The following is a 21757-nucleotide window of genomic DNA, read 5'->3' on the forward strand; positions in this document are numbered from 1 at the left end:
GGCCATTAAAAACAAAATGAAGTCAGTCAAGGTCAGGTTAAGAATGGCAGGGAAAGTCTTTTTTCTAATTTTAGGCTAAATGAAAAAAGTTTTTTTCATCTGAAAGTAAGTAGCAACATTAAAACTTAAAAAAAGGAAAAATATTCCGCATTTAAGGGGGGATCCCCCCTTAATGCGGCTACCCTTTCCTCAACTCTAGCTTTTTCCGCTAAGACTCAAAGTTCTTAAAAATACTTCTTATTCTAATTCAGCACACATTGTGTTTGAGTAGTCTTTCTTGAGAAACTGTAACAAAAAAATCAAACTTTAGCGTAAAGAATAAGGTTTGATTCAGTTGAAAAAAAACGTTTTTTTTTTACTCAATTTCCGACCGTTTTTCAAATCGTGCGGGGAAATTCCCCCCAATCCATGTAAAATTTCCCACCAAAACTTCCCTCAAAGGGGAAAATTCCCCCTAAACAATAATCGTATATTTCCCGATAATAAATATTATATGTAAACAATGGGCAAAGTGCGTAACTTGCAGCCCTTCCTCAGGGGTTGTTTCATCGTCAAGGCATAGTTATTGCACCTGTCAACTACGCGGAATTAAATTGCTGTCTCTAAATTTTGATTACATGTGTTTAAGGAAAAAGAGGCGTGGGATAGTTACTAGTTGTTCTTGCATCTTTTTGGTCACTTTTAGGTCTTGGTTGGAGCACACGAAATTTTTATTTCAGTTCGAATGAGCCCTTTCCCGATCTTCAAGGACCATTAGATCTGTACGATCACCCTGGAGACAAAAAAAAAACAAATAAACAAGCAGCCGTGATGTTTCTTCTACTAAAAAAAAAAAATCCGAAATTCCACATTTTGGCAGATAAGAGCTTGAAACCTTAACAATAGGGTTCTCTGATACACTTAGTCTGATAGTGAGCTTTTTCTAAATTTAATGAATTTTACACATCTGAAATCAGCAGAAAAAGCAAATTCTTTTTATGTACTAATTGTTATCAAGATTATTTATTTTAGGTTTTCGGTTACTATTGGGCCGAATCGCTCCCTACACGAAGTATTTGATATTCAACAACCCAAAAGTTTTCTATGGTAAAACTAACAGATCATTGAACCAAACATTCCCACCTGATGTAAGATAAGAAAAGAAGTTCTATTTTTCGATAACTCAAATGAACCCATTGAAATTTTAAAATGTCATTCTATTTTGAAACATAATCAAGAAGACAATAGAAATGTTCAAGCGTTATTAGGAAATGGTGAATTATGGCTACTATCATTGCGACTCGTATTGCAGTGAACAAGTGTGATGGCAATAAATTAAAGACCTTTAAGTCTACTGATAGGGAGTGATGCCTTTATTACGAAGAGAGTGACTTAGTTTTAACGTCTGAGGAAAAAAAGGAGACATTCAAAGCAGCAAATGCCCCAAAGTGAAGTTTCTGAAACCCTCTGAAGGTTAGAGTATCATTTGTGTTTTGTTGAAAACGATTTTAGCTTAATTTTCTATCCTTCTATATTAAACTTCATGAATATTCCATAGTTGTCTGGTTTGCACTGAGGGTTGCCCTCAACTACAGCAACAAATTGAAAATTATGCTAAAAATCAATAAAAGGTTACTTACCTGAAACAATCAACATGCCACTTTTTGGCAAGAGTTCTGAAATACTCCTCATCAGCTACTTCTAAATTACAGGCCCCACATAGAATACTACAATTTGAATCTGAAATGAAACCAATATTGGTGTTAATAAGGTATGGCTATATTGGAGGGCCCCCAGGGTAAGGCGGCGAGAGCTGCTTCATCCCCAAGGAAACCAAAAACCATGCAAAGATTTCAATACATAGAATTGAAATTCCCCCACGCAATCCAACCCGAATTTTCTATGCAGGTTATTATAAAAATTATTGCACTAAACAACAGCTAATCAAATATTTATATAAAAATGAATATTAATAATCTGCTGGAAACTTACATGGCGATCCGAATTTTAGTTCTTAACCAGAAAAGCTTGAAAAATAGTGAGAATAGTCCTATGATTGATTATTAATCATAAACCAACCAGCCATAAATGGCTGGTTGGTCTCCAATCATTTTCTACTTATAAAATTAGGCAAAGCTAGAACTCTAAATTTTCGATCGAATGAGCATCCTCCGAAGTTACTAAGATCTCGAGGGTGAGGCTGGGGATGAGGAAGTGGCAGCCCCCCCTCTTATACAGAATAAATTCTGCTAATTCTGGGGTTTAATGTCACTCTGTAATTTTATAATCACAGCGTAGATCATAAATACTTCCAGAAATAAAGAGGGGATAAATGTCAATTTCTAACTGCACACACCTTTCCCGACAGAAATAAATTCTTTATTTCCTAGAAGAATCAATGAGAGTTAGGATGTTTTGGCATTAAAATACACCCTTTGAGGTATTTTCCCCCTCTAAATTTTATACGAACGTACTTCCCATATAAACTTTATATGAATGGTGATTGATTTCTAAACTTTTCCCCACAATTTCGTCGATCATGTTAATGATCATTTTCACTGAGGTATGCCAGTAGTGTTCCCTACCTAATTGTATAAATAGTCTTATGCTCCCTAACAGTCAATTGCAATGGGAGCTAGGGGGTGAGGAATATGCCCCTTATATTTCCCGAAATATCTTGTTTGTGGGAATTTCTATTTTTTAAAAATTTCATATTGGCCCTTTTCCTACATTTCGAAAAATAAATTTGCCCCCGCCCCTAGAAAATCCACGAATTGACGCCACTCTTCCGCAATATCAGGCAAATTCACTTTTGGTTAACTAATAGTTAATGCTCTGTCCAATTACATTCTCATTATACTCTTTCAAAACCATCCAATGAAAGGGTTAATTTAGGCCCATTTCAAACGACAAAAGTTTGTTGATAGGGTAGTCACTTTTAGCCAGGGCAGAGGGGCTTTCTCTCCCGTTTCTCCGTAGATGAATTCCAATGGGAACATTCTAGATCACAAATTAAAACAGGAAAATCCTAAGAACTAAAAAGTACTTTACAATTTTTCTTTTGAAGCTTCAGTGCACATACAGCATTTCAGTAAGCACAGTTTAGCTTACCATTGACAAAACTTTGAGTCTGTGTGAAAGCTCTAAAAGTAATGATGAAGTTATTGCTTAACAAAACTGAAAAGTCTTGGTCTTGACGGTGTGCAAATTTCAAACATGATCAACATTTATTCTGACAAAAATATGCTCACAATTTTTGTCAGACTTTTCAAGTGGTTTTCTCCAGCATAAATTTTTAGATTGAAAACTCTAATTATTTAGCTTTAAAGGAAGAAGCTCCAAAACTGATCTAAATAAAGACAAAAAAATTAAAAAAACAAAAAATTCTAAATAAAGAAAAAAATAAAGACTAAATTTCAAGGGGCAAATCCACTTGGATCTGTGTCACATCCACATCCAGCGCCCAAAAAATTATTTCTCGTTACCTGTTTGTTTGAGAGTGATTTAAGATGCTAGGAAAACCAAGTTTTTAGAATCACTACATCTCAGATAGTGGAAGGATTTACAACAGGTGAAAACTCTGAAGGACTAATTAAATTCATTAATCTGTTATTCTAGAAGACTATCTTGGTCAGCAGTTAGTTGGTTGATTGATGTGTATTATCTTCGATTTCAGTACCGTTGTCAGTACTGTCTGTGTACCAAAGAAGAAATTTGATGTTATAATGGCTGGGAGTTAAACTTTGCAAAGAAGACCGAATAGTCTTATTCTGCCTCATAACAAGGACTAGGAAGAAAGCAATAAATGTTTCGTGAAACCAAGAATTTTGTTTTTAATGAGATACCTGGTTTCCACATTATTGGAACTTTACCTCCTTGCATTTCCCATGATGTTTTTTAAGAGTCACCGAAGGACGATTTAACCCTATGTCTTAAAGCTCTTGTAAGCCAAAAACTATTTACCTTTAACTTGTTGTGGTAGAAATTTTTTACAGAACTAAAGGATTTATATTTGTATCTTTGTATTTATTTGTATAAATGCCATAATGAAGATTGTTTGGTTTCTGGAAAAGAGTATTGCTTTAGAATTTAATTTATGAAAAATATAGAATTTCTTTTCGCCATTTAACATTTTTCAAGTCCTGGTTCTTTCGGCTACTATTAGCATTATACTTGTTTTTATGATAAGTTTAAGGAACAATATCTATCCATCTGATAAAAAAACAAGTTTTTATTGTCATAAATAATTTTTTTTAATGAGCAATGTGTATATATTCTTTATAACATTACGAAAAAAATCAAGAGCTAAGAGCTCATATGCACTTGTGACGAGGCCGGACGAGCCAAGAGCTCATATGGTATGAGCTCTAGCAAAATTCTAAGAGTCAATAGTTTGATTTAAAAGAAAAATCGGAGACTTAATGCCGGACAGGATTTTTAATAAGAGCTCTGAGTCACGAGGTCCTACTAAATATCAAAACTCATTAAGATCCGATCATTTACTCGTAAGTTATAAACACCTCATTTTTCTACTTTTTCCTCTACCTCTAGCCCCTCAGATAGTCTAATCGGAGAAAACGACTTTATCAAGTCAATTTGTGCAGCTCCCGGACACGCCTACCAATCTCCATCGTCCTAGCACGTCCAGAAGCACTAAACTCGCTAAAGAACTGAAACCCACCCCCTAACTCCCCCAAAGAGAGTGGATCCAGTACGGTTACGTCAATCACGTATCTGCGACATTTGCTTATTCTACCCACCAAGTGTCATCCCGATTTCTCTACTCTAAGCGCTTTCCAAGATTTATAGTTTCCCCCTCCAACTCCCCACAATGTCAACAGATCTTCGGGATTTGAAATAAGAGCTCTGAGACATGAATTCCTTCTAAATATCAAATTTCATTAAGATGTGGTCACCCGTTCTTAAGTTAAAATTCCTCAATTTTTAATTTTTCAAAATTAACACCCCCAAGCTCCTCCAAAGTGAACATGTCCGTTCCAATTATGTAAATCACGTATGTATAACTTCTGCTTATTCTTCCCATCAAGTTTCATCCCGATCTCTCCACTCTAAGCGTTTTCCGAGATTTGTTTCCCCCCTCCAACCCCCTATGTCTCCAGATCCAATTCGAATTAAAATTAGAGCATCTGAGACATAAGATCCTTCTATATATCAAGTTTCATTAAGATCCGATCACCCATTCGTAAGATAAAGATACCTCAATTTTTACGTTTTCCAGGAATTCCGGTTTTCCCCTCCAACTCCCCCCAAAGTCACCGAATCTGGTCAGGATTTAAAAAAAGAGCTCTAAAGCACATGATCCTTCTAATATCAAATTTCATTCAGATCTGATCACCCGTTCGTAAGTTACAAATACCTCATTTTTTCTAATTTTTCCAAATCACTCCCTCCCCCCCCTCAACTCCACCAAAGAGGGCGGATCCAGTCTGGTTATGTCAGTCACGTATCTTGGACATGTTTTTATTCCTCCCACCAAATTTCATCCTAATCTCTCCGCTTTAAATGTTTTCCAAGATTTGCGGTCCTCCCCCAAATGACGCTGGATCCGGTCGGGATTTAAGATGAGAGATCTGAGTTACGAGGTCCTTTTAAATATGAAATTTCATTCGGATACGATTACTCCTTCGTAAGTTAAAAATACCTCATTTTTCTATTTTTTCAGACTTAACCATCCCCCCCCCCAAATAGAGCGGATCTGTTCCGATTATGTCAAACACTCTCCAAAATTTCCACTTTTGTGTTCCTAGCCATTCCGGTGATATTGCAGATACGCCCCTTTAACGGCCCTATGTAGTTACAGGTCTCTCTAAACACGCCCTGAAAGTCTCAGCTTAATACCCTTAGCTGTTCCTGATATATTACAAATACAACTTCATGACAATCTTGGATGCAAATTGTGTCTTTTGATTTAGTTTAACATTCCCAACAAAATGCTCTGATTATTCCAACATAACACCCTTATCTGTTCCAGGATGCTACATATACTCCCTTTTTGACAATCTGGATAAACTTGGCACCTTTTGATTTAGTTTTGCGTCCCCTTAAGATTCCCAGGAAATAAAAATTAAGTACCTTATTCTGCTCCTGAAATATTGTATCTATGACATTTTGACAACCAGGATGCACTTAAACCCTTTCAACTTAGTTCAAAGTTGTAGTAGTAGTAGTAGTAGTGGCAGCAGTAGTAACAGTAGTAGCTCTAAAAGTTTCAATTTAACAAAATAATCAACAATCAACAAAATAATATGATCAAGGAAAAAACCAAAAACCAAAAAAAAACCGGAAAGTACAACAAAACGAATAAAAAAAAATGCCAAAAAATATAAATTAAACTCAATAAAAGACCAAAAATTAAAATCAAATACCTAACAACAATAAAGTAAGTTATTCGCCAATATCCCCGATTTGCACAAAATAGAAACAAACTGCGAACTGTCATCAACGAATACTAACGAACAACTGAGAAATAACGAAAAATTTCATTCACTCAAACCAAAAATTATTTAATTTTTTGGCGTTTTTTTTTCATTGGTTTTGTAGTACAATGAAAAACCAAACTCTTTCCGCGTTTGTTTTTTTGGTCTTAGCTTTTTCCTTGATCATGTTATTTTTTATTGCACTAAAGAAGAGAGGCGGTTGTTCTCTCAAAATATTCCCTTTCTGTGTTTTCTTCAGTATTTTCGTTTGGCCTTTAAAAGCCCCATTTTCGATCGTTTTCTTTCTTTATGAAAACGTGCATGCATGTAGTGTGTTTTGATTTAGCTCAACTTGCCCCTCAATATTCCCTGACATTCTCACCTTAATAAATTATCATTAGTAGCCGTAGCTGTATTAGAGGCAGCAGTATTAGCATGCACATATTACCTTTTGGCCACTTGAACATCCCCCTCATCATGCCCTGAAAGTTTCAACTTAGTGCCCTAAGCTGTTTCTAAAGATATTGATGATAAATTCTTTTGACAACCAGGATGCACATATTATGTTTCATTTAGTTCCATATGTCCTCAGCATTAACCAAAGTTTTCACCTTAATACCCTTAGTGTTAGTAGAAGTAGCATTAGTAGTAACAATAGTAGTAGCAATAGAAGTTGTAGAAGTAGTGGTAAACACATAGTACCTTTCAGTTAGTTCCTTGACATGCCTTGTAAGCTTCTACATAATTATCTTTCCAAAAATTTTGTACAGATTAAAAATATTATGATCTACTGACCTAGTTTCTGGAAATTTATTTATAAGTGGAAAAATAGATTTTTTACATTTTAATATTGTTTCAGTTTAAGTATACCAAGCTGTTTTAACATAACCCAAGTAACCATTATTAGAAAGCCAATGAGGTGCAGTTCCCAGTTGCATGTGCTGTTGTACCTGCTAGGATTTTCTCTTATACTGCAGGTACCAGGTCAATGTGGACTGATGCTTCCAGATGCTGCCAGATGGACTAGTACAGAATGCTCTTTTGAATTTTGCCACAAAGGCAAAATCATAAGGAAATGCAAAAATCACCAAAACTAGTGAAGGAAATAATTTAGTCTATGATGAGGTATGCTACTTGCAAAACCAAGAGGCAGAAAGTTACTGACACTTTTGCAGACATTTCAAAAGTTCTTGACTATTGTAATAAAAATTCAGGGGCCCTACCAAAGTTTGTAATATATGACCCAGATTAAATCCCTACAATCCTTGGTGAGGCAAGTGCTACACTAACCCAAAGGGTAAGCAATTTATGCCTAGAATTTAAGAAGTTTGTGTCTGCAGCTAAAGCACAGAGCCTATGCTGCCCCTCAGCAAGTAGTGTCCCAAGCCTTGCTAATCCAGTAGCTACCAATCCCCAGCCATCTTATGCTGTTGTTCTCAAAATACCAAAATCTCTTGATAACCCTGATGCCAATAAGCAGTTTTTGTACTGTGTTTGACCTGATTCATCAGAAATAAATGAGCTAAAAATGGTGAAACAAGACTGGAAATTGTATGTCAAATCTAAATCATCTGTTGAGAAGATTGTTGAGAAAACAAAAGCTAGTAAACCTGAGATTGCAGCCACGTTGAAAGAGAAACTGTTTATTCCTGTCGTGAAACAGGCTTGACCTAGCATAACTCATACTAATGTAGCATCCTTTGTTCCAATTGCATCAGGGGAAATCGAAATGAGCAACTTTGAGTGCTTGAAACTGTTAAACTGTATTTTGGGGCCAGGAAGGACTCTTGAAGATTCCCATCCAGTATAAGTTCGGTTTGGCCATGATAATCTGCCTACAGAAGAGTTAAAATTTCTCCCAAAAAGATGTATTCCCTGCCACCAAGTCAGTCACATAGCAGCTGACTGCATGCTGACACCCATTTGTGGTTGCTGTAGTGCTTCTGACCATACCTCCACGAAGAATAATATGTGCACTAAAGATATGTTCTGCATCTTGTGCAAAAAGAAAGGTCACACATGCTACAGTGTAAGGTGTCCAGCTAATAAGGTGATAAACAGTGCTAAACCTCAACCAAAATGAGTCTAAAAAACCTCAACCAAAATGAGTCTAAAACCTGCCTAGGATGATCCCTAGAACTCTAAAGGTATGACGACGAAATGAATCCAGGATACTTGATCTCTTATGCAATTTCCTCATAAAATCTAAATGGAAATTAGCTCCATTGGTCTGTGTTTTGAAAGACTTCTAATCTAAATGTGACATAATATGCATTCAGGAACATTTTGCAACTCCTTTGAGCCTGAGCCTTTTGAAACTACCAACTAATCACAAAATGAAATCCAAACAAACGGAAATTACAAGAAATAACTGAGTCAAACTCAAAACGCCCAAAAACTAACATGAGAAGGGGTCAAAACTCCTATGTTTTCTAAAAGCCAGAATACAATTTGCACTTTACTGAAAAATACAAATGAATGTGCACTGTCAGTTTAATACACATATGCTGATAATTTTGATTAAATACACTTTGGGAATTTATGGGCCAGGGGGGGGGCTTGTTGCCCTCCAATCACTTTTGACTATTAAAGGTCCTTTCTATCTGCCTATGACATTGCTTTTTTGAAAAGGTGCATAAATGTGTTCTTTTGTCAAATTAAAACTCCTCCTAAACTTTCCCTAAAAGTTTCACCTTAATACCCTTAGTATAATTAGTTACAGTAACTGTAGTGGTAGCATTAACAGTGTACACATAGTACATTCTGACTAGTTCAAAATCCCACACAACTTACCCTTAAAGGTCTAACTCAATAATATAATTTGTTCTTCAGATATAACACTGTCACCTTTTTGAAAGTGCACATGCTCATAGCTTATTTTGATTTAGTTCAAAATCCACCTAAATATTCCTTAAAAGCTTCACCTTAATACCCCTAGATTGCACAGTAGCAATAATTGTAGCAGAATTAGAAGCAGTATGTTCATAGCACCTTTGGTTTTTTCAACACCCCCCTCAACACACACTGAAAGTTTCAGCTTAATTCCATCAACTTTTCCTGAAGCATTTCTGATGCATCTGCTTGACAACCTGTGTGGGCATAGTGTGCTTTGAATTAGCTCCATTTAGTTTCTATATACTCCAAATTTTTCACTTTAATATCCTTAGCTTTAATAGCAGAAAAAGTAGTATTAGTAGTAAAATTAATTGTAGTAGCCTAAGTTTTATTGGCAGTAGTAGTAATAGAAGTAATAATAATAGTAACAGCAGTATTAGCATGAGTAGAAGCAGTAGCATTAGGATAAAAAAAATTTCTTAGGGTTAGTTCAACATCCCTCAAAACAAGCCCTGCTAGTTTCAACTTCACAGACCAAACTGCTCCAAAGATATTGCTGTTATACCCTATGGACAGCCTGCATACAGATGGCATGCTGTGATTCAGATCAGCCTCCCCCCTCAAAATTCCTTGAAAATTTCACCTTCATACCCTAAGGCATAATGGTAATAGTAGTCACAGTAGTAGTATTGACATTACTAGTAATAGTATTAACATATTGCCTTTTGATAAGTAGAACATCCCTCTCATCAAGTCCTAGTAGTTTCAACTCAATACAATTAGCCATTGCTGATATATCCTTTTGATAACCTGTATGTTATCAAATTTTCCTCTCAGTACTCTTAATCTTACAAGTAGTATCAATAGAAGTAGTAGTAAATGCAGCAGTAACAGTAATATTACAAGTAGCGTGCAAATATTGTCTTTTGGTGAGATGATCTTCCCTTTTAAGAACTCTCTGAAAGTTCCAACTTAGTACCCAAATCAATTCTTGAGATATGCTATTTTGACAATTGGCATGCATATAGTATCTTTTGATTTATCTCAAATTCCCCTTAATACTGTAAATGGTGCGGTCAGGTAGTAGTAGTGGTGGTGGTAGTTGTAGTAGTATTAGTGGCATGGGAATATTGCCTTTTTGATCCTATCCCTTATCATTTCCTGAATTTTCCAAATTAATTTCACAACAACCTCTGTTTTCAGAAACAAGCTGGATGCTCAAGCTCAACCAATGAAAATACAAAGTCCTGCATCTCAATCCAAACAACCCCTGCCATAGTTGTTACATGGTTGACTCTGCAGGTGCCAATATGCCCATTCAGAGTGTCAAGGAAGAGTGTGATCTTGGGTAATCATTGACAAAAGCTTAAATTTTATTGTCACTGTCAGAACGAAGCAACTAAGGCAAACAAGGTCCTTGGTTTGATCAAGCGTTCAGTGACAAGTCGCCAGCCAAGAGTTATCAAGAAGCTTTACACAGCCCTTGTTTGTCTCCATATTGAGTTTGTCATGTTGGTTGCCAAACTACACTTCAAGTTTGACATGGACATGCTTGAGAAGGTCCAGCATAGAGCAACCAAGCTCCCTTTTGACAAACAACAAATCTCCTACAAGCAACAACTAGAAAAGCTTGACATGCCTACCGTAATGTACAGTAGAAAGAGAGGAGATGTCATCCTTGCATTTACAATGATGACCAGTGACACCATTAAGCCCGTTTTTGATCACAATGAATACCCCAGAACACAAGGAAACTCCATAAAACTATGTCATAATTTAGCAGAAAGCATGAGAAGTTCAACTTCTTCACCAATTGTATTGTTCATCAATGGAATTCACTCAGCAAATCTACTGTGTTGGCCAGGTCAGTTGACAGCTTCAATATTGAAGTCAACCATGATTGGAGTGGCAAGTCATTGAACCTGCAGTAAGAGAAACCAATATCATCTAGCAGGGTCTAATATGTAAAACCCGCCCCTTTCAGCCCTCAAACATGCCCAGCTAGCAATACATCTAGTGACACCCAATGATGAAACCAAACTGTCCTGTATGTATGTAAATAGTGATGATCAACTCATGTACTGTGACATGGATATCAAGACAACATTACCAGGCAACATCTACAGGTTCATCAACCTTAGTTACTAGAAGATGCAGATTAAGGTAGTATACCCAGTTATTCCTGTGTTTCTCAATAACTCATACTATATAAACAAAGAACAAATTGCCTAGGTTACAACCCTGGATACTGGGGACTTTGAGGAGGTGGACATCCCCAAACACATAATTAGTGGACCTTTCAACAAGGCTGAACTAAATAGATCTCTTAAAATTTCGATCGAACATGTTTTGGGGAATAATAGACTTGGGGGAGGGCTGATTGTCTTCCATTCATTTTTGAGTGTTAAAAAGAGCAATAAAACTTCAGACTTCCAATCGAATGAGCTAGATCCAATCCAAAGCTAGTCCAACCACCCATTCAATAAAATCTTTATATGCCCTAGGGCATACCTTACAGCCCTTGCCCATGGGGTCTGAGGGGTTGTGTCCAACCTAAAGACATTGTTATGTAATTATTGGAGTTTTGGTAACAAAATGGCTATCTAACAATTTCAATTGAAAGCATTTTGGGAAAAGAGGATGTCAGGGAGGGGAGCTAATTCCTCTTTGTCATTTTTGGCACTTAAAAATAAAACAAGAACTATACATTTCAAATTAAATAAGCGATCTTCTAAAGCTCACACAACCACCCCTTCCATAAAGCCTTATATGCCTCATGGGCATAACTTATAACCTTTACCCCCATACTCTGGGAAATTCTGTCCACCCCAAAAGCCTTACTATATGACCTTTGGACAATTTTTGAACAAACAACCATCTCAAATTTTTATTGGATGCATTTTTGGAAAATGCAACACAATGGGGAGGTGGCTGCCCCCAATCACTTTGACTCTTAAAAAAGGAAGGTGAACATCTGATTTCCAATACACTGTGCCCCCTATGGAGTTTGTACAACCACCATTTCCATAAAAAACCTTCTATACCCTCAGAGCATAACTTACAACCCTTGCACTGAGGGCTGTCATTCTCAAAGACATATTTTCCAGACCTTTCAACTATGCTGAACAAAATGGCTATCTCAAAATTTTGACTGGATGTGTTTTGAGAATTAATGGATGTGTGCGGGGTTTTTTGTCTTCCAATCGCTTTTGACTATTAAAAAAGGTCCTTTCAATTCCCAATCAAATGAGCATTTTTTAAGCTTCTATGACAAATGGCCATCTCAAAATTTCTCTCAGAGGCATTTTGGGAAAATACAAGGTGGGGGGTATCCACCCTTTAATCACTTTGAATCTTAAAAAGTTTATTAAAAAATCTGATTAACAAAACAATGAACCCCCTCTGAATTTTATATGACAACCCTTTTTATAAAAACCTATATGCCACCTGGGCACAACTTACAATTCTTGCCCTGAGAGGTGTGGAGGGGTTGTCATCCTCAAAAACATAATTTCTGGATCTTTTAACTACGCTGAACAAAATAGCTATCTCAAAATTTTGATTGGATGTGTTTAGGGAAATGTTGGGCATGGGAGGGGGGTTAGTTGCCCTCCAATAAATTTTGACTATTAAAAGGGGCATTAGTACCTTCAATTTCCAGTCAAATAAACCGTTTGAAGTTTCTACAATGGCATATAACAATCTTAAAATTTATATCAAATGCATTTTGGGAAAATATAAGGTGGGGGTATCTACCCTCCAATCATTCTGAATTTTAAAAGAGGTACTAAAACTTCTGACTCCCAATCAAATTAGCACCCTCAATCATTTATGCAATCACCTTTTTTATATAGACCTCATATGCCCCCAGAGCATAACTAGCCTGAGGGCTGTAAAGGGCAGGGGGGTTGTCATTCTCAAATATATAATTTCGTGACCTTTAAATTGTGTTGAAAACAATGGCTATCTCAAAATTTTGATTGGACGTGTTTGGGGGAATGGTGGCTGTGGGAGGGGGGCTAGTTGCCCTCTAATCACTTTTGACTATTAAAAAGGGCACTAGCCATTTAAATTTTAAATTAAATGAACCCTTTTTGAAATTTCTACAACAAGTCTTTGATACAAAGTGCCCTGTTCTAAATAAAAAAAAAATTAAAAAAAAAACACATTGTGCCAACATTGCTCTTTATTTATGAAGTTGCTATTGTTCTGCCATGATTTTACTTTCTTTGATTTGCACATTAAGAGCAGGGGGTGAGGGTAAAGTAAAGTGATGTGCTTTAAAGAATGATTATAAGTAAGTAGCTTTTTTTATAATTTTTGGTAAAATTCTAGTTCAGGAAATTTTTGCTATCCTGGAAAGAAGTTGAGTTAGACTAATAAAATTCCCAGGGATCCACCCAGATTCTCAATAATCTTCTGGGAAGATATTTTAATGTATCTACCTCTACTCTTTCTCTCCCAAGAGGACACTGATCTCTGATGAGCTTGATCTTTGTGATATGGGTCTAATCTTTGTGTTATAAAAAGGAAACCTAGCAAAATACATCTTCTGCTGAAACAAGGTGCAAGAAAATTATTTTGTGTCTTACATTTTTCCTCGATTCTAACTTATACCCTTTTGAAAATCTGTAATTACATTTCTTAAACTTAGGATAAAACCCTTGATATGGCTTAAAAGTTCTAGAGTAAAAGACTTCTTTTTGGGAAAGACTACTTTTCAGAAAAATAGATAGCCTACAGGTTTTCAGACCACCCCTGTTTTACTAAAGTGGTGTGATGCAATATGAATTCTTCTTCAGTAGACGTGGGCTTTTCAGCCCTCTTCCTTTTGATTCACTCTGTGATGTACAGGGTTACTGATTTGGTTGCTTCTTTTTTATCTAGAATCAGCTCAGATTTCTTTTAGTAGGTCTATTGATTCTAGTAGTTGAAATATAAGATGATAAATGCTGATTTCTGAACTCTGTGTGCATGTTTAGTGAGATAGACTCTTGGCTGATAGTGAAATTTTGTGGTGTTTGAAGCACTTTAAAGAGTTTACATTACAGAATATTCTGTGCAGACGTCAGCTTATTACATACAAATAGGCAATAGTTAATTACTCCATTTTTATAATTACAAGACCTACAAAGGGGGGAAGAGAGAACTACTCCACTTGAATTAGGGAACTGATATGAAAACGCCTGAAAATTTAGCCTATTTGAGCTAGAGCAAAATCCCTGATAAATCTTTGAGAGGTGCTTATTGAGGAAAGGTGATAGGATTGGATTATTCTTATTTAACAGTACCTCTGACAATCTCCAGTGGTAAATATCTGTAATGGGGGTTGGTCTCCCACTTGGTGAGTCAATATCTAAAGCATTTCTTGCAATTTCATTTGCCTTGTGGTTACCAATTACACCTGAGTGGCTTGGAACATACTGGAGATAAGATCTTATTCCTCTTGAAGCAAGATTATCAATAATGCTAAGACAATTAAATGTGTAGATATCCATCTTATGCTGAGAAGCTGAAGAAAGCAGCTCTAGACTTGATAATAAGTCAGACTAAACTATAATATTTGGCAAATCAACAATCATAAATTCATCATTCTTGAGGTACTCTAATGCCATGATCATGGCATTTAACTCAGCAGACATTACAGATGCATTGTCATGCAATCTTTTGCCAAAAGTAATATTAAGGGTTGGGATAAATGCTCCAGTTGCCACTTTCTCATTCATTTTGGATCCATCAACAAAAATTTGGATATGATTTTTATATGTAATTGTGTTAAGCTCAGCAAAATTTGTCTGGATAAAAGCAATGGGGGCAAAGTTCTTTAGTCTACTTTGAGAAACAAGTATTTATTATGGGGATTGACCAATACCAAGGGGGTTTGGGGGAATGTGGGTTCAATAGATTTTACTGGCACTGGGAATTTCTTCTGGGCACTGACATAATCATCTGTAATGCCTCTATACATGGATGGATTTCTTAACCAGTTATGCAGGGTATGAGAGCTATTGGCTTCAATTTTTGTAAGATAATTAATTAAAAGAAATCTTCTTCTTTTCTTTATTGTTGATAGTCCACTCTCTATAAGCAGAAACTTAGTACTTGTTGATTCAAAGCTAATTGTGGTAAAGCTGGAGCTTTACCACAGATGATGATCTTGAGACTTCTTGGCAAATCTTCAAATCTTTATTACTTGGTGCTGAATTGAGACATACTAGCATTAGGATGATTAGACAGCCTAAAACACTGCCATATCCAACTCCTTTTATTTTTAATCTCATCCAAAGAAAATCCAAAGCATGGAAAAAGTATTGCAAAGATAGGAACTCCTGTAACTTTGAAAGATACCAGGTAGCCAGAAATCTTGTTACAAATAACATTAAAAAAATAATATTAAATCCAAAAAACAAACTGGCTCAGCAAATCAAGGTAAATCACAAACTCTTTTGGAGGCATGGATCAACTAAAAAACCTGGCAGACACTCAGGTCTAGATTTGTTGGAAAATTGACATATGATATCCACACCTAAAAGTAAAACAGGAGTCTTGAACAAACAATTTTCATTGGTATTTCTTGATGGTCAGGATGTCCTACCCCCTGCATACTCTTCTTACCCTATCACTACTGCTATGCCAGGAATTGAAGTAACTGAATGCATGGTGAATAAGAAACTTGCTTCAATTAATGTAAATAAATCAATGGGTACAGTGGAGCACTTGATCCCACTGCCACCTGTAATTAGATTAAATTCTAAAAAAAACACGTACTAGGAGGGCAGTCACATGGTTCGTCAGCCATTTTCAATTTTTTGGGGCAATTGCAGTTTTTGAGGTATGTGATTAAGTGCTTTGAAAAATAAAATCTTCAACAAATGGAAAATATTTTTTGACTTTGCTAAGGTTTGTAGGCTACAAATAGTGTCGAATTCTGGCGAATATTAGTTCATCTGGAAGCTCCAACATTTCTAAACATAGTGCAGCCATCTGTTTGTCTCTCAGTCATTATTTCAAATTTTGGTTCACAAAATGGATAAAAGAGGGCATTTCGGCTACAGTGGCGCATTTTGGTGGAGGGTATAGTGGTGCACCCTGAAATTTTTTAAATTCATAAACTTCACGCGGTAGGTAGCCTATATGATAGTTTTGACTTCTACTACTACTACTACAAACTCGTCGCAGCCTTAAGCCACCTGAGACCAACACACTGGCGAACACTTCTCCTCCATACCACCCTGTTTAAGGCTTCTGCCCCCAAAGATTTTGGGTAATTTCTTATGATCTTGTCCCAGTCTAATGTGGGACATCCTGTCCCCCCCCCCCTTCAGACCACTAAGTAGAACTAATCTAGGAATTTGATTGCCCAGGTTAGGCTGGGGTTCTAGGTTAAGCTCGGTTCAGGTTAGGCTACAAGTTCTAGAAGTTCAGTAACAAAGGCTACATCCCCCAAACATTAAATATTGGTCTTTTGCAGAATGCCTAATGAAGCAGAGCATATGAAGCTTGCCGTGCACGTGGTACTGGAATTGAAGCTTTCACAATGGGCTGCTGCCAAAAAATACGAGATCCCAGAGACAACACTCTGTCGATATGTAAATAAGGCTCGCAACGCATCAGACGATAAAAAGCTGACTTTAAAATTTGAGCCGAATTACCAAGTCCATCAAGTGTTAACTGATGAACTTGAACAGCAACTTCACGATTATTTGATAAAGGCATGCAAAATGCACCATGGTTTGACATGGCTCAACGTCCGCCAATTTGCTTTTGAAATTGCAAAGATGAACCAATTGAAGGTGCCATCAACATGGCATGAGAAAAAGATGACGGGGAAAGACTGGTATTACAGTTACATGAAACGCTTCCCAGACCTGTCTATCTGCAAAGCAGAGGGAACAAGCTTGGCCAGAGCCACGGCATTCAACAGAACAACTGCAAACGAGTTCTATGACAACTTGGAGACTGTTATGAATAAGTTTAAGTTTCAGCCTAGTGATATTTATAACTTAGATGAGATGACTTAGATCAAATGTGATAGCACCCAAGGGGCACAAACAGGTGGGCCAAGTGACTTCTGCTGAGCAAGGTGAACTGACCACAGTCTGCTGCACCATCAATGCTCAAGGTAATTTCTTGCCACCTTACTTCATCTTCCCAAGTAAAAGATTTGGCTCCCAGTTGATGAATGGTGCACCACCAGGCAGTGGCAGTAGTGGTTCTGCCAAAGGATGGATGACATCTGACATCTTCCTGCTTGTCCTCAAACACGTTGTGAAACATGCCCGCTGTACAAAACAGAGACCCATATTGCTGATAGAAGACAACCACTCTTCTCATGTGTTGATCCAGGCCATTCAGTACTGCAAAGATAACAGGATAGTGGTTCTGACTTTGCCACCCCACACCAGTGGAAAGCTACAGCCACTGGACAGAACAGTCTACAAATCATTCAAAAACTACTACAACATTGCCTGCAATGACTGGATGGTCAGCAACCCTGGACAGACAATTGGCATCTCCATCATCGCTCAACTTGATGGAAAGGCCTTCCAACTCTCCTTCACACAGAAAAACATAGTCAGTGGCTTTGCTGCTACTGGGATTTTCCCCTTCAACCGCCTACTTTTCACAGACGACGATTTTCTTGCATCAGCTGTGACCAACAGACCAGACCTTAATCCCAGTGCAGCTCCAGAGGCCAAAGAAGTCGAGCAAGAATTGAATAGTCATAATGAAGCGGGTCCAAGCTCTGCCTCCCCTACCGCTGTTACACCCAAAGCTGTAAGGCCCTACCCAAGAGCACCCCCCAGGAAGCTGCCAGAAGGAGCTCGGAAGAGGAAGAAAACCATCATTGCCATGGATACCCCAGTGAAAGATGCTTTTGAGAAAGAATTCATGGAAAGGGAGGCAAAGAAAAAGGCCAAGACTTCTAAGATTAACCCCAAGACAAAGAAATCCATTGTCCAAAAGCCAGTGCCAAAAAAACAGGATGTCCAACCTAAGAAAAAGGGCAGTGCTGTTGGATACTTTGCTAAATTTGACTGCAATTTCAAGAGAAACAGTCATGTAAAGACCCTGTTTTCTGATTCTTCGTCTGATGATGACTTTGGTGACTCTGCCACAAAAGGCAATAGTAGCTGTGATAGTGATGAAAGCCTCCCCTGTGGCCTTCAAGACCAAAACGATTTTTTGTGTGATGATGAAGTCTGTGTTGGAGATTATGTTCTTGTTTGCAAGGGGGAGATCAAAAAGAACAAAATTTACTCCATGGGCAAAGTCCTCTCTGAGTCCAGCTTTGACATTGAGCTCATGTATATTAAGAGAATGGTTCCTTTCTACAAGTCCATCAGGACCAGTGAAAATTACACTTTCAGCAAGTCGAGTGTTGAAATGAAGCTACCTGCTCCAAATATTTCTGGTGGCACAGAAAGACAGGCGGAGCAACTGGTCTTCCCCATTGACCTGACTGCTTACAATATTAACTAGTGTGCCTTCTTCTTTTATTTTCAGTTCATTATTTTTTATTTCCTTACTCATTATACAAAGTATTCATCTTTTAGGTATTTTCAGTTCATTATTTTGTACTTCCTTACTCATTAAACAAAGTATTCATCTTAGCAGTTTGATTGCGCCACTGTTCCAGATGGGTGCGCCACTGTTCCAGATGGGGTGCGCCATAGTTCCCGCCTAGTCAGCAACAATAGCGCAAAAAGTGGCTGTCAGAAAACATGACTCCATCAAAAACTGGTTCAAAGAAGAAGTGTGAAATAAATCACCAGTGTAGAATAATAAACTGCCTGTACAACAGTTTAAAAATCGTCCAAAAATGTTAATATCTGCCAAAGTTATGATGCTTTGACCTGAAAGTGCGCCACTGTACCCACCTCTCCCCCTAAAGATATCCTAGCTGCCCCATTAGCTGTAATCTTCCAAAAATCAATCAAAGCTGCACAACTTCTGGTGGATTGGAAAAAAGTATACATAATGCCTGTTTTCAAAAAGAGACAAAGAAATTCTGCTGCAAATTACAATCCAATCAATACTACCTCTTCTGTTGTCAAAGTGATTGAAAAAATTGTTAATGATGCTATTATTAAACATCTTGAAAAGAATGGTATCCTTCTCAACATGGTTTCCAAGTGGTAGATCTGTTAACACAAATTTACTTAGCAGTCTTACAATCTTGTTATAGATTTAATAGACAAGGGAATTCCTGTTGATGTTGCCCTCTTTGACCTAGCCAAAGCATTTCATAGGGTCTGCCACAGGAGACTGATTGTCAAGTTATATGCTGTAGAAATAAACAACCAAGTTGTTGGCTGGATTAAGGCATTTCTTGTGGAAAGGGCCACTATCCTTGGCCCTACTCTCTTTCAATATTTTTATTAATGATGCCCCTAGTGTAATGCACAATTATTTAAATTTATATGCAGATGATTACAAACTTATTGGTGGTATTAGAAACCAACTTGATGCAGATGTTTACCACACAATATAAATGAGCTTAATAATTTGGCAAATGCCTGGTTATTGAGCTTCAACACATCTAAATGGCATGTCCTTCATTTTGGAGAAAATAACTTACATTTTGGGTAGACTCTCAATGACCTACCACTTGAGGCTGTTTGCAAGGATAGAGGTCTGTGTATCTTGGTTAATGAGAAACTTAAAATTTGATTCTTGTGCTACTATTGCTGCTTCATTAGCTAACCAGGCCCTAGGAAAACTAAAAAGAACCATCAGCAGCCACTCTCTAGGAGTCATGACAATCCTATATAAAGCTCTTGTTTGACCTGAACTTGAAGTTTACAGGAAACTTGCATCCCCTTTTTACAAAAAAGACAAATTCATCCTAAAAGCAGTCCCAAGGCAAGCAACAGAGTTGATTAGCAAATTCCAAACAGTCCCCTATTCTGAACATCTTTGTCAACTCAAAACTACCAAGTCTAACTTATAGGCACAAATACAGGGATGTCATAACTGCCTTCAGACTTATTTTGGCAAACATTGTCCCTGATTTATTTTCATTTGCCATCACCTCTTCTACCAGATGTTATTCAAAGAAACTGTCCAAGATGTCATGCAGACTCTGCCAGAAAAATCAGTTCTTTTCAAGCAGTCACTAGCCTTTGGAATAGACTGTCAGAATATGCTAACTCTGCAACTTGTCTTGACACTTTCAAATCAAGAGTGGATGCTGAACAGAGTGATGTTGAGAGGGAATATGATTGGGAAGCCCATGAGTCTTCAATTCATCTTTAATTCTTCATGAAGCCTACAAGGAGAAAATCCTTAGATTGCTCCAAACTGCAATTTAAGTTAGACATTGGTGCCAGACAATACCTTCCTAGCATACATTTTTGGCCCTGAATTCATTCCTGATAGTTTTACTGGCTAAACTCAACTACTATTCATGATAAGAAGGAGCCCATAAACTATAGTTTTAGATGAAAACAATAGAGAATCAAATAGAAGGCACATTAGGCTGCTGTTTTATAATTATAATGTTTAGTTTAAAGGAGGCTATGCACAACAGTTTAGTCTAGAGAGGCCTGCTCTGTTCTGGGATAGCAAAACATTATCAAGAAATGGTAAGATTCTACTTTTTGCTATCTTGGAAAGGGGTTTGGTTAGGAAAATGAAACTTTCAATCATTATTCTAGGGTCAAAAACATACTCTGGAAGGTAGGCCTATTTCTAATCTTCCATATTGATCCTCTTCTTATTTCTAAGTCTTTGAAATTTGTCTTCTTGACCAGTCTACAATACCTATTGAAATATTGACAAAACAATATTTTACCTTAATTTTTAGTCATCAGATTCTTTTTCTCTGGTTATTGGCTAGTTCTGGAAATGTAATTATTTCATTCAAGTGAAACTTTAATCTATATCTAGGTTATCTTTTAATTTAGGAAATATATGCAGATCTTTGAAACCTCAAAAATCAATTTTGAGCAAAGTTGTGATGCTGAAAACAGTTTTCAGGTATTCTATTTAAGCAGCAGATCTGTTTTGCAAGGTTTCACTTACATAACACAAAGATTTTTAAAGTTCCTCAAAGGTCACTATAGTCTAGAGGGAGAAGGAGTGAATACAGGTACTTCAAAATAGCCTACTTTCCTGGGATATACTTTGGTCTTTAGACCTACCCTGAAAGTTTCACTTTCCTAGCTAAGCCCATCCCAAGATAGCAGAAAGTAGCTAAACTAGAATATTACCAAAGAACTCAATAAAAATAAGCCACAATAATATACAACAGATAGTCTAGGGTGCCCTAACTTGGCAAAGCCAAGCTTATCCCTTAAAGTCGTGTTAATGACAAGTATAGGACTAATTTATGCTGGTATTATATATTTTCTACAATGCATAGCAAATATGTAAATCAAAAAATAATATTCTACAGTGAATATAGATAGTTCACGAGTAAAACTAACCATCTTCTGGATAAACAACTGCTTCCATAATCTGCAAATTATTATTTTTATTCCCTTTCTTTTGTGAGAATTCGA

General features: G+C 37.0%; 1 protein-coding gene across 2 annotated transcripts in view; it reads right to left on the minus strand.

Moving 5' to 3' along the window:
• Nucleotides 1-21757, minus strand: part of LOC136025978 (LIM domain kinase 1-like) — a 142758-nt gene extending 121001 nt beyond the window's left edge. Inside the window, exons 1-2 of one of the 2 annotated variants that reach the window (XM_065702108.1) lie at nucleotides 21683-21757; nucleotides 1620-1719 (exon numbers count right to left, since the gene is read on the minus strand). In XM_065702108.1, the coding sequence (XP_065558180.1) occupies nucleotides 1620-1719; nucleotides 21683-21710 (128 nt within the window). In that variant the 5' untranslated portion in view covers nucleotides 21711-21757. Of the gene's footprint in view, nucleotides 1-1619; nucleotides 1720-21682 lie in introns of those variants that run through there. The other variant, XM_065702109.1, reaches the window with a different exon arrangement.

The sequence above is a fragment of the Artemia franciscana genome, chromosome 4 (assembly GCF_032884065.1).
Source record: "Artemia franciscana chromosome 4, ASM3288406v1, whole genome shotgun sequence".
In the NCBI taxonomy this organism is placed as follows: Eukaryota; Metazoa; Arthropoda; class Branchiopoda; order Anostraca; family Artemiidae; genus Artemia; species Artemia franciscana.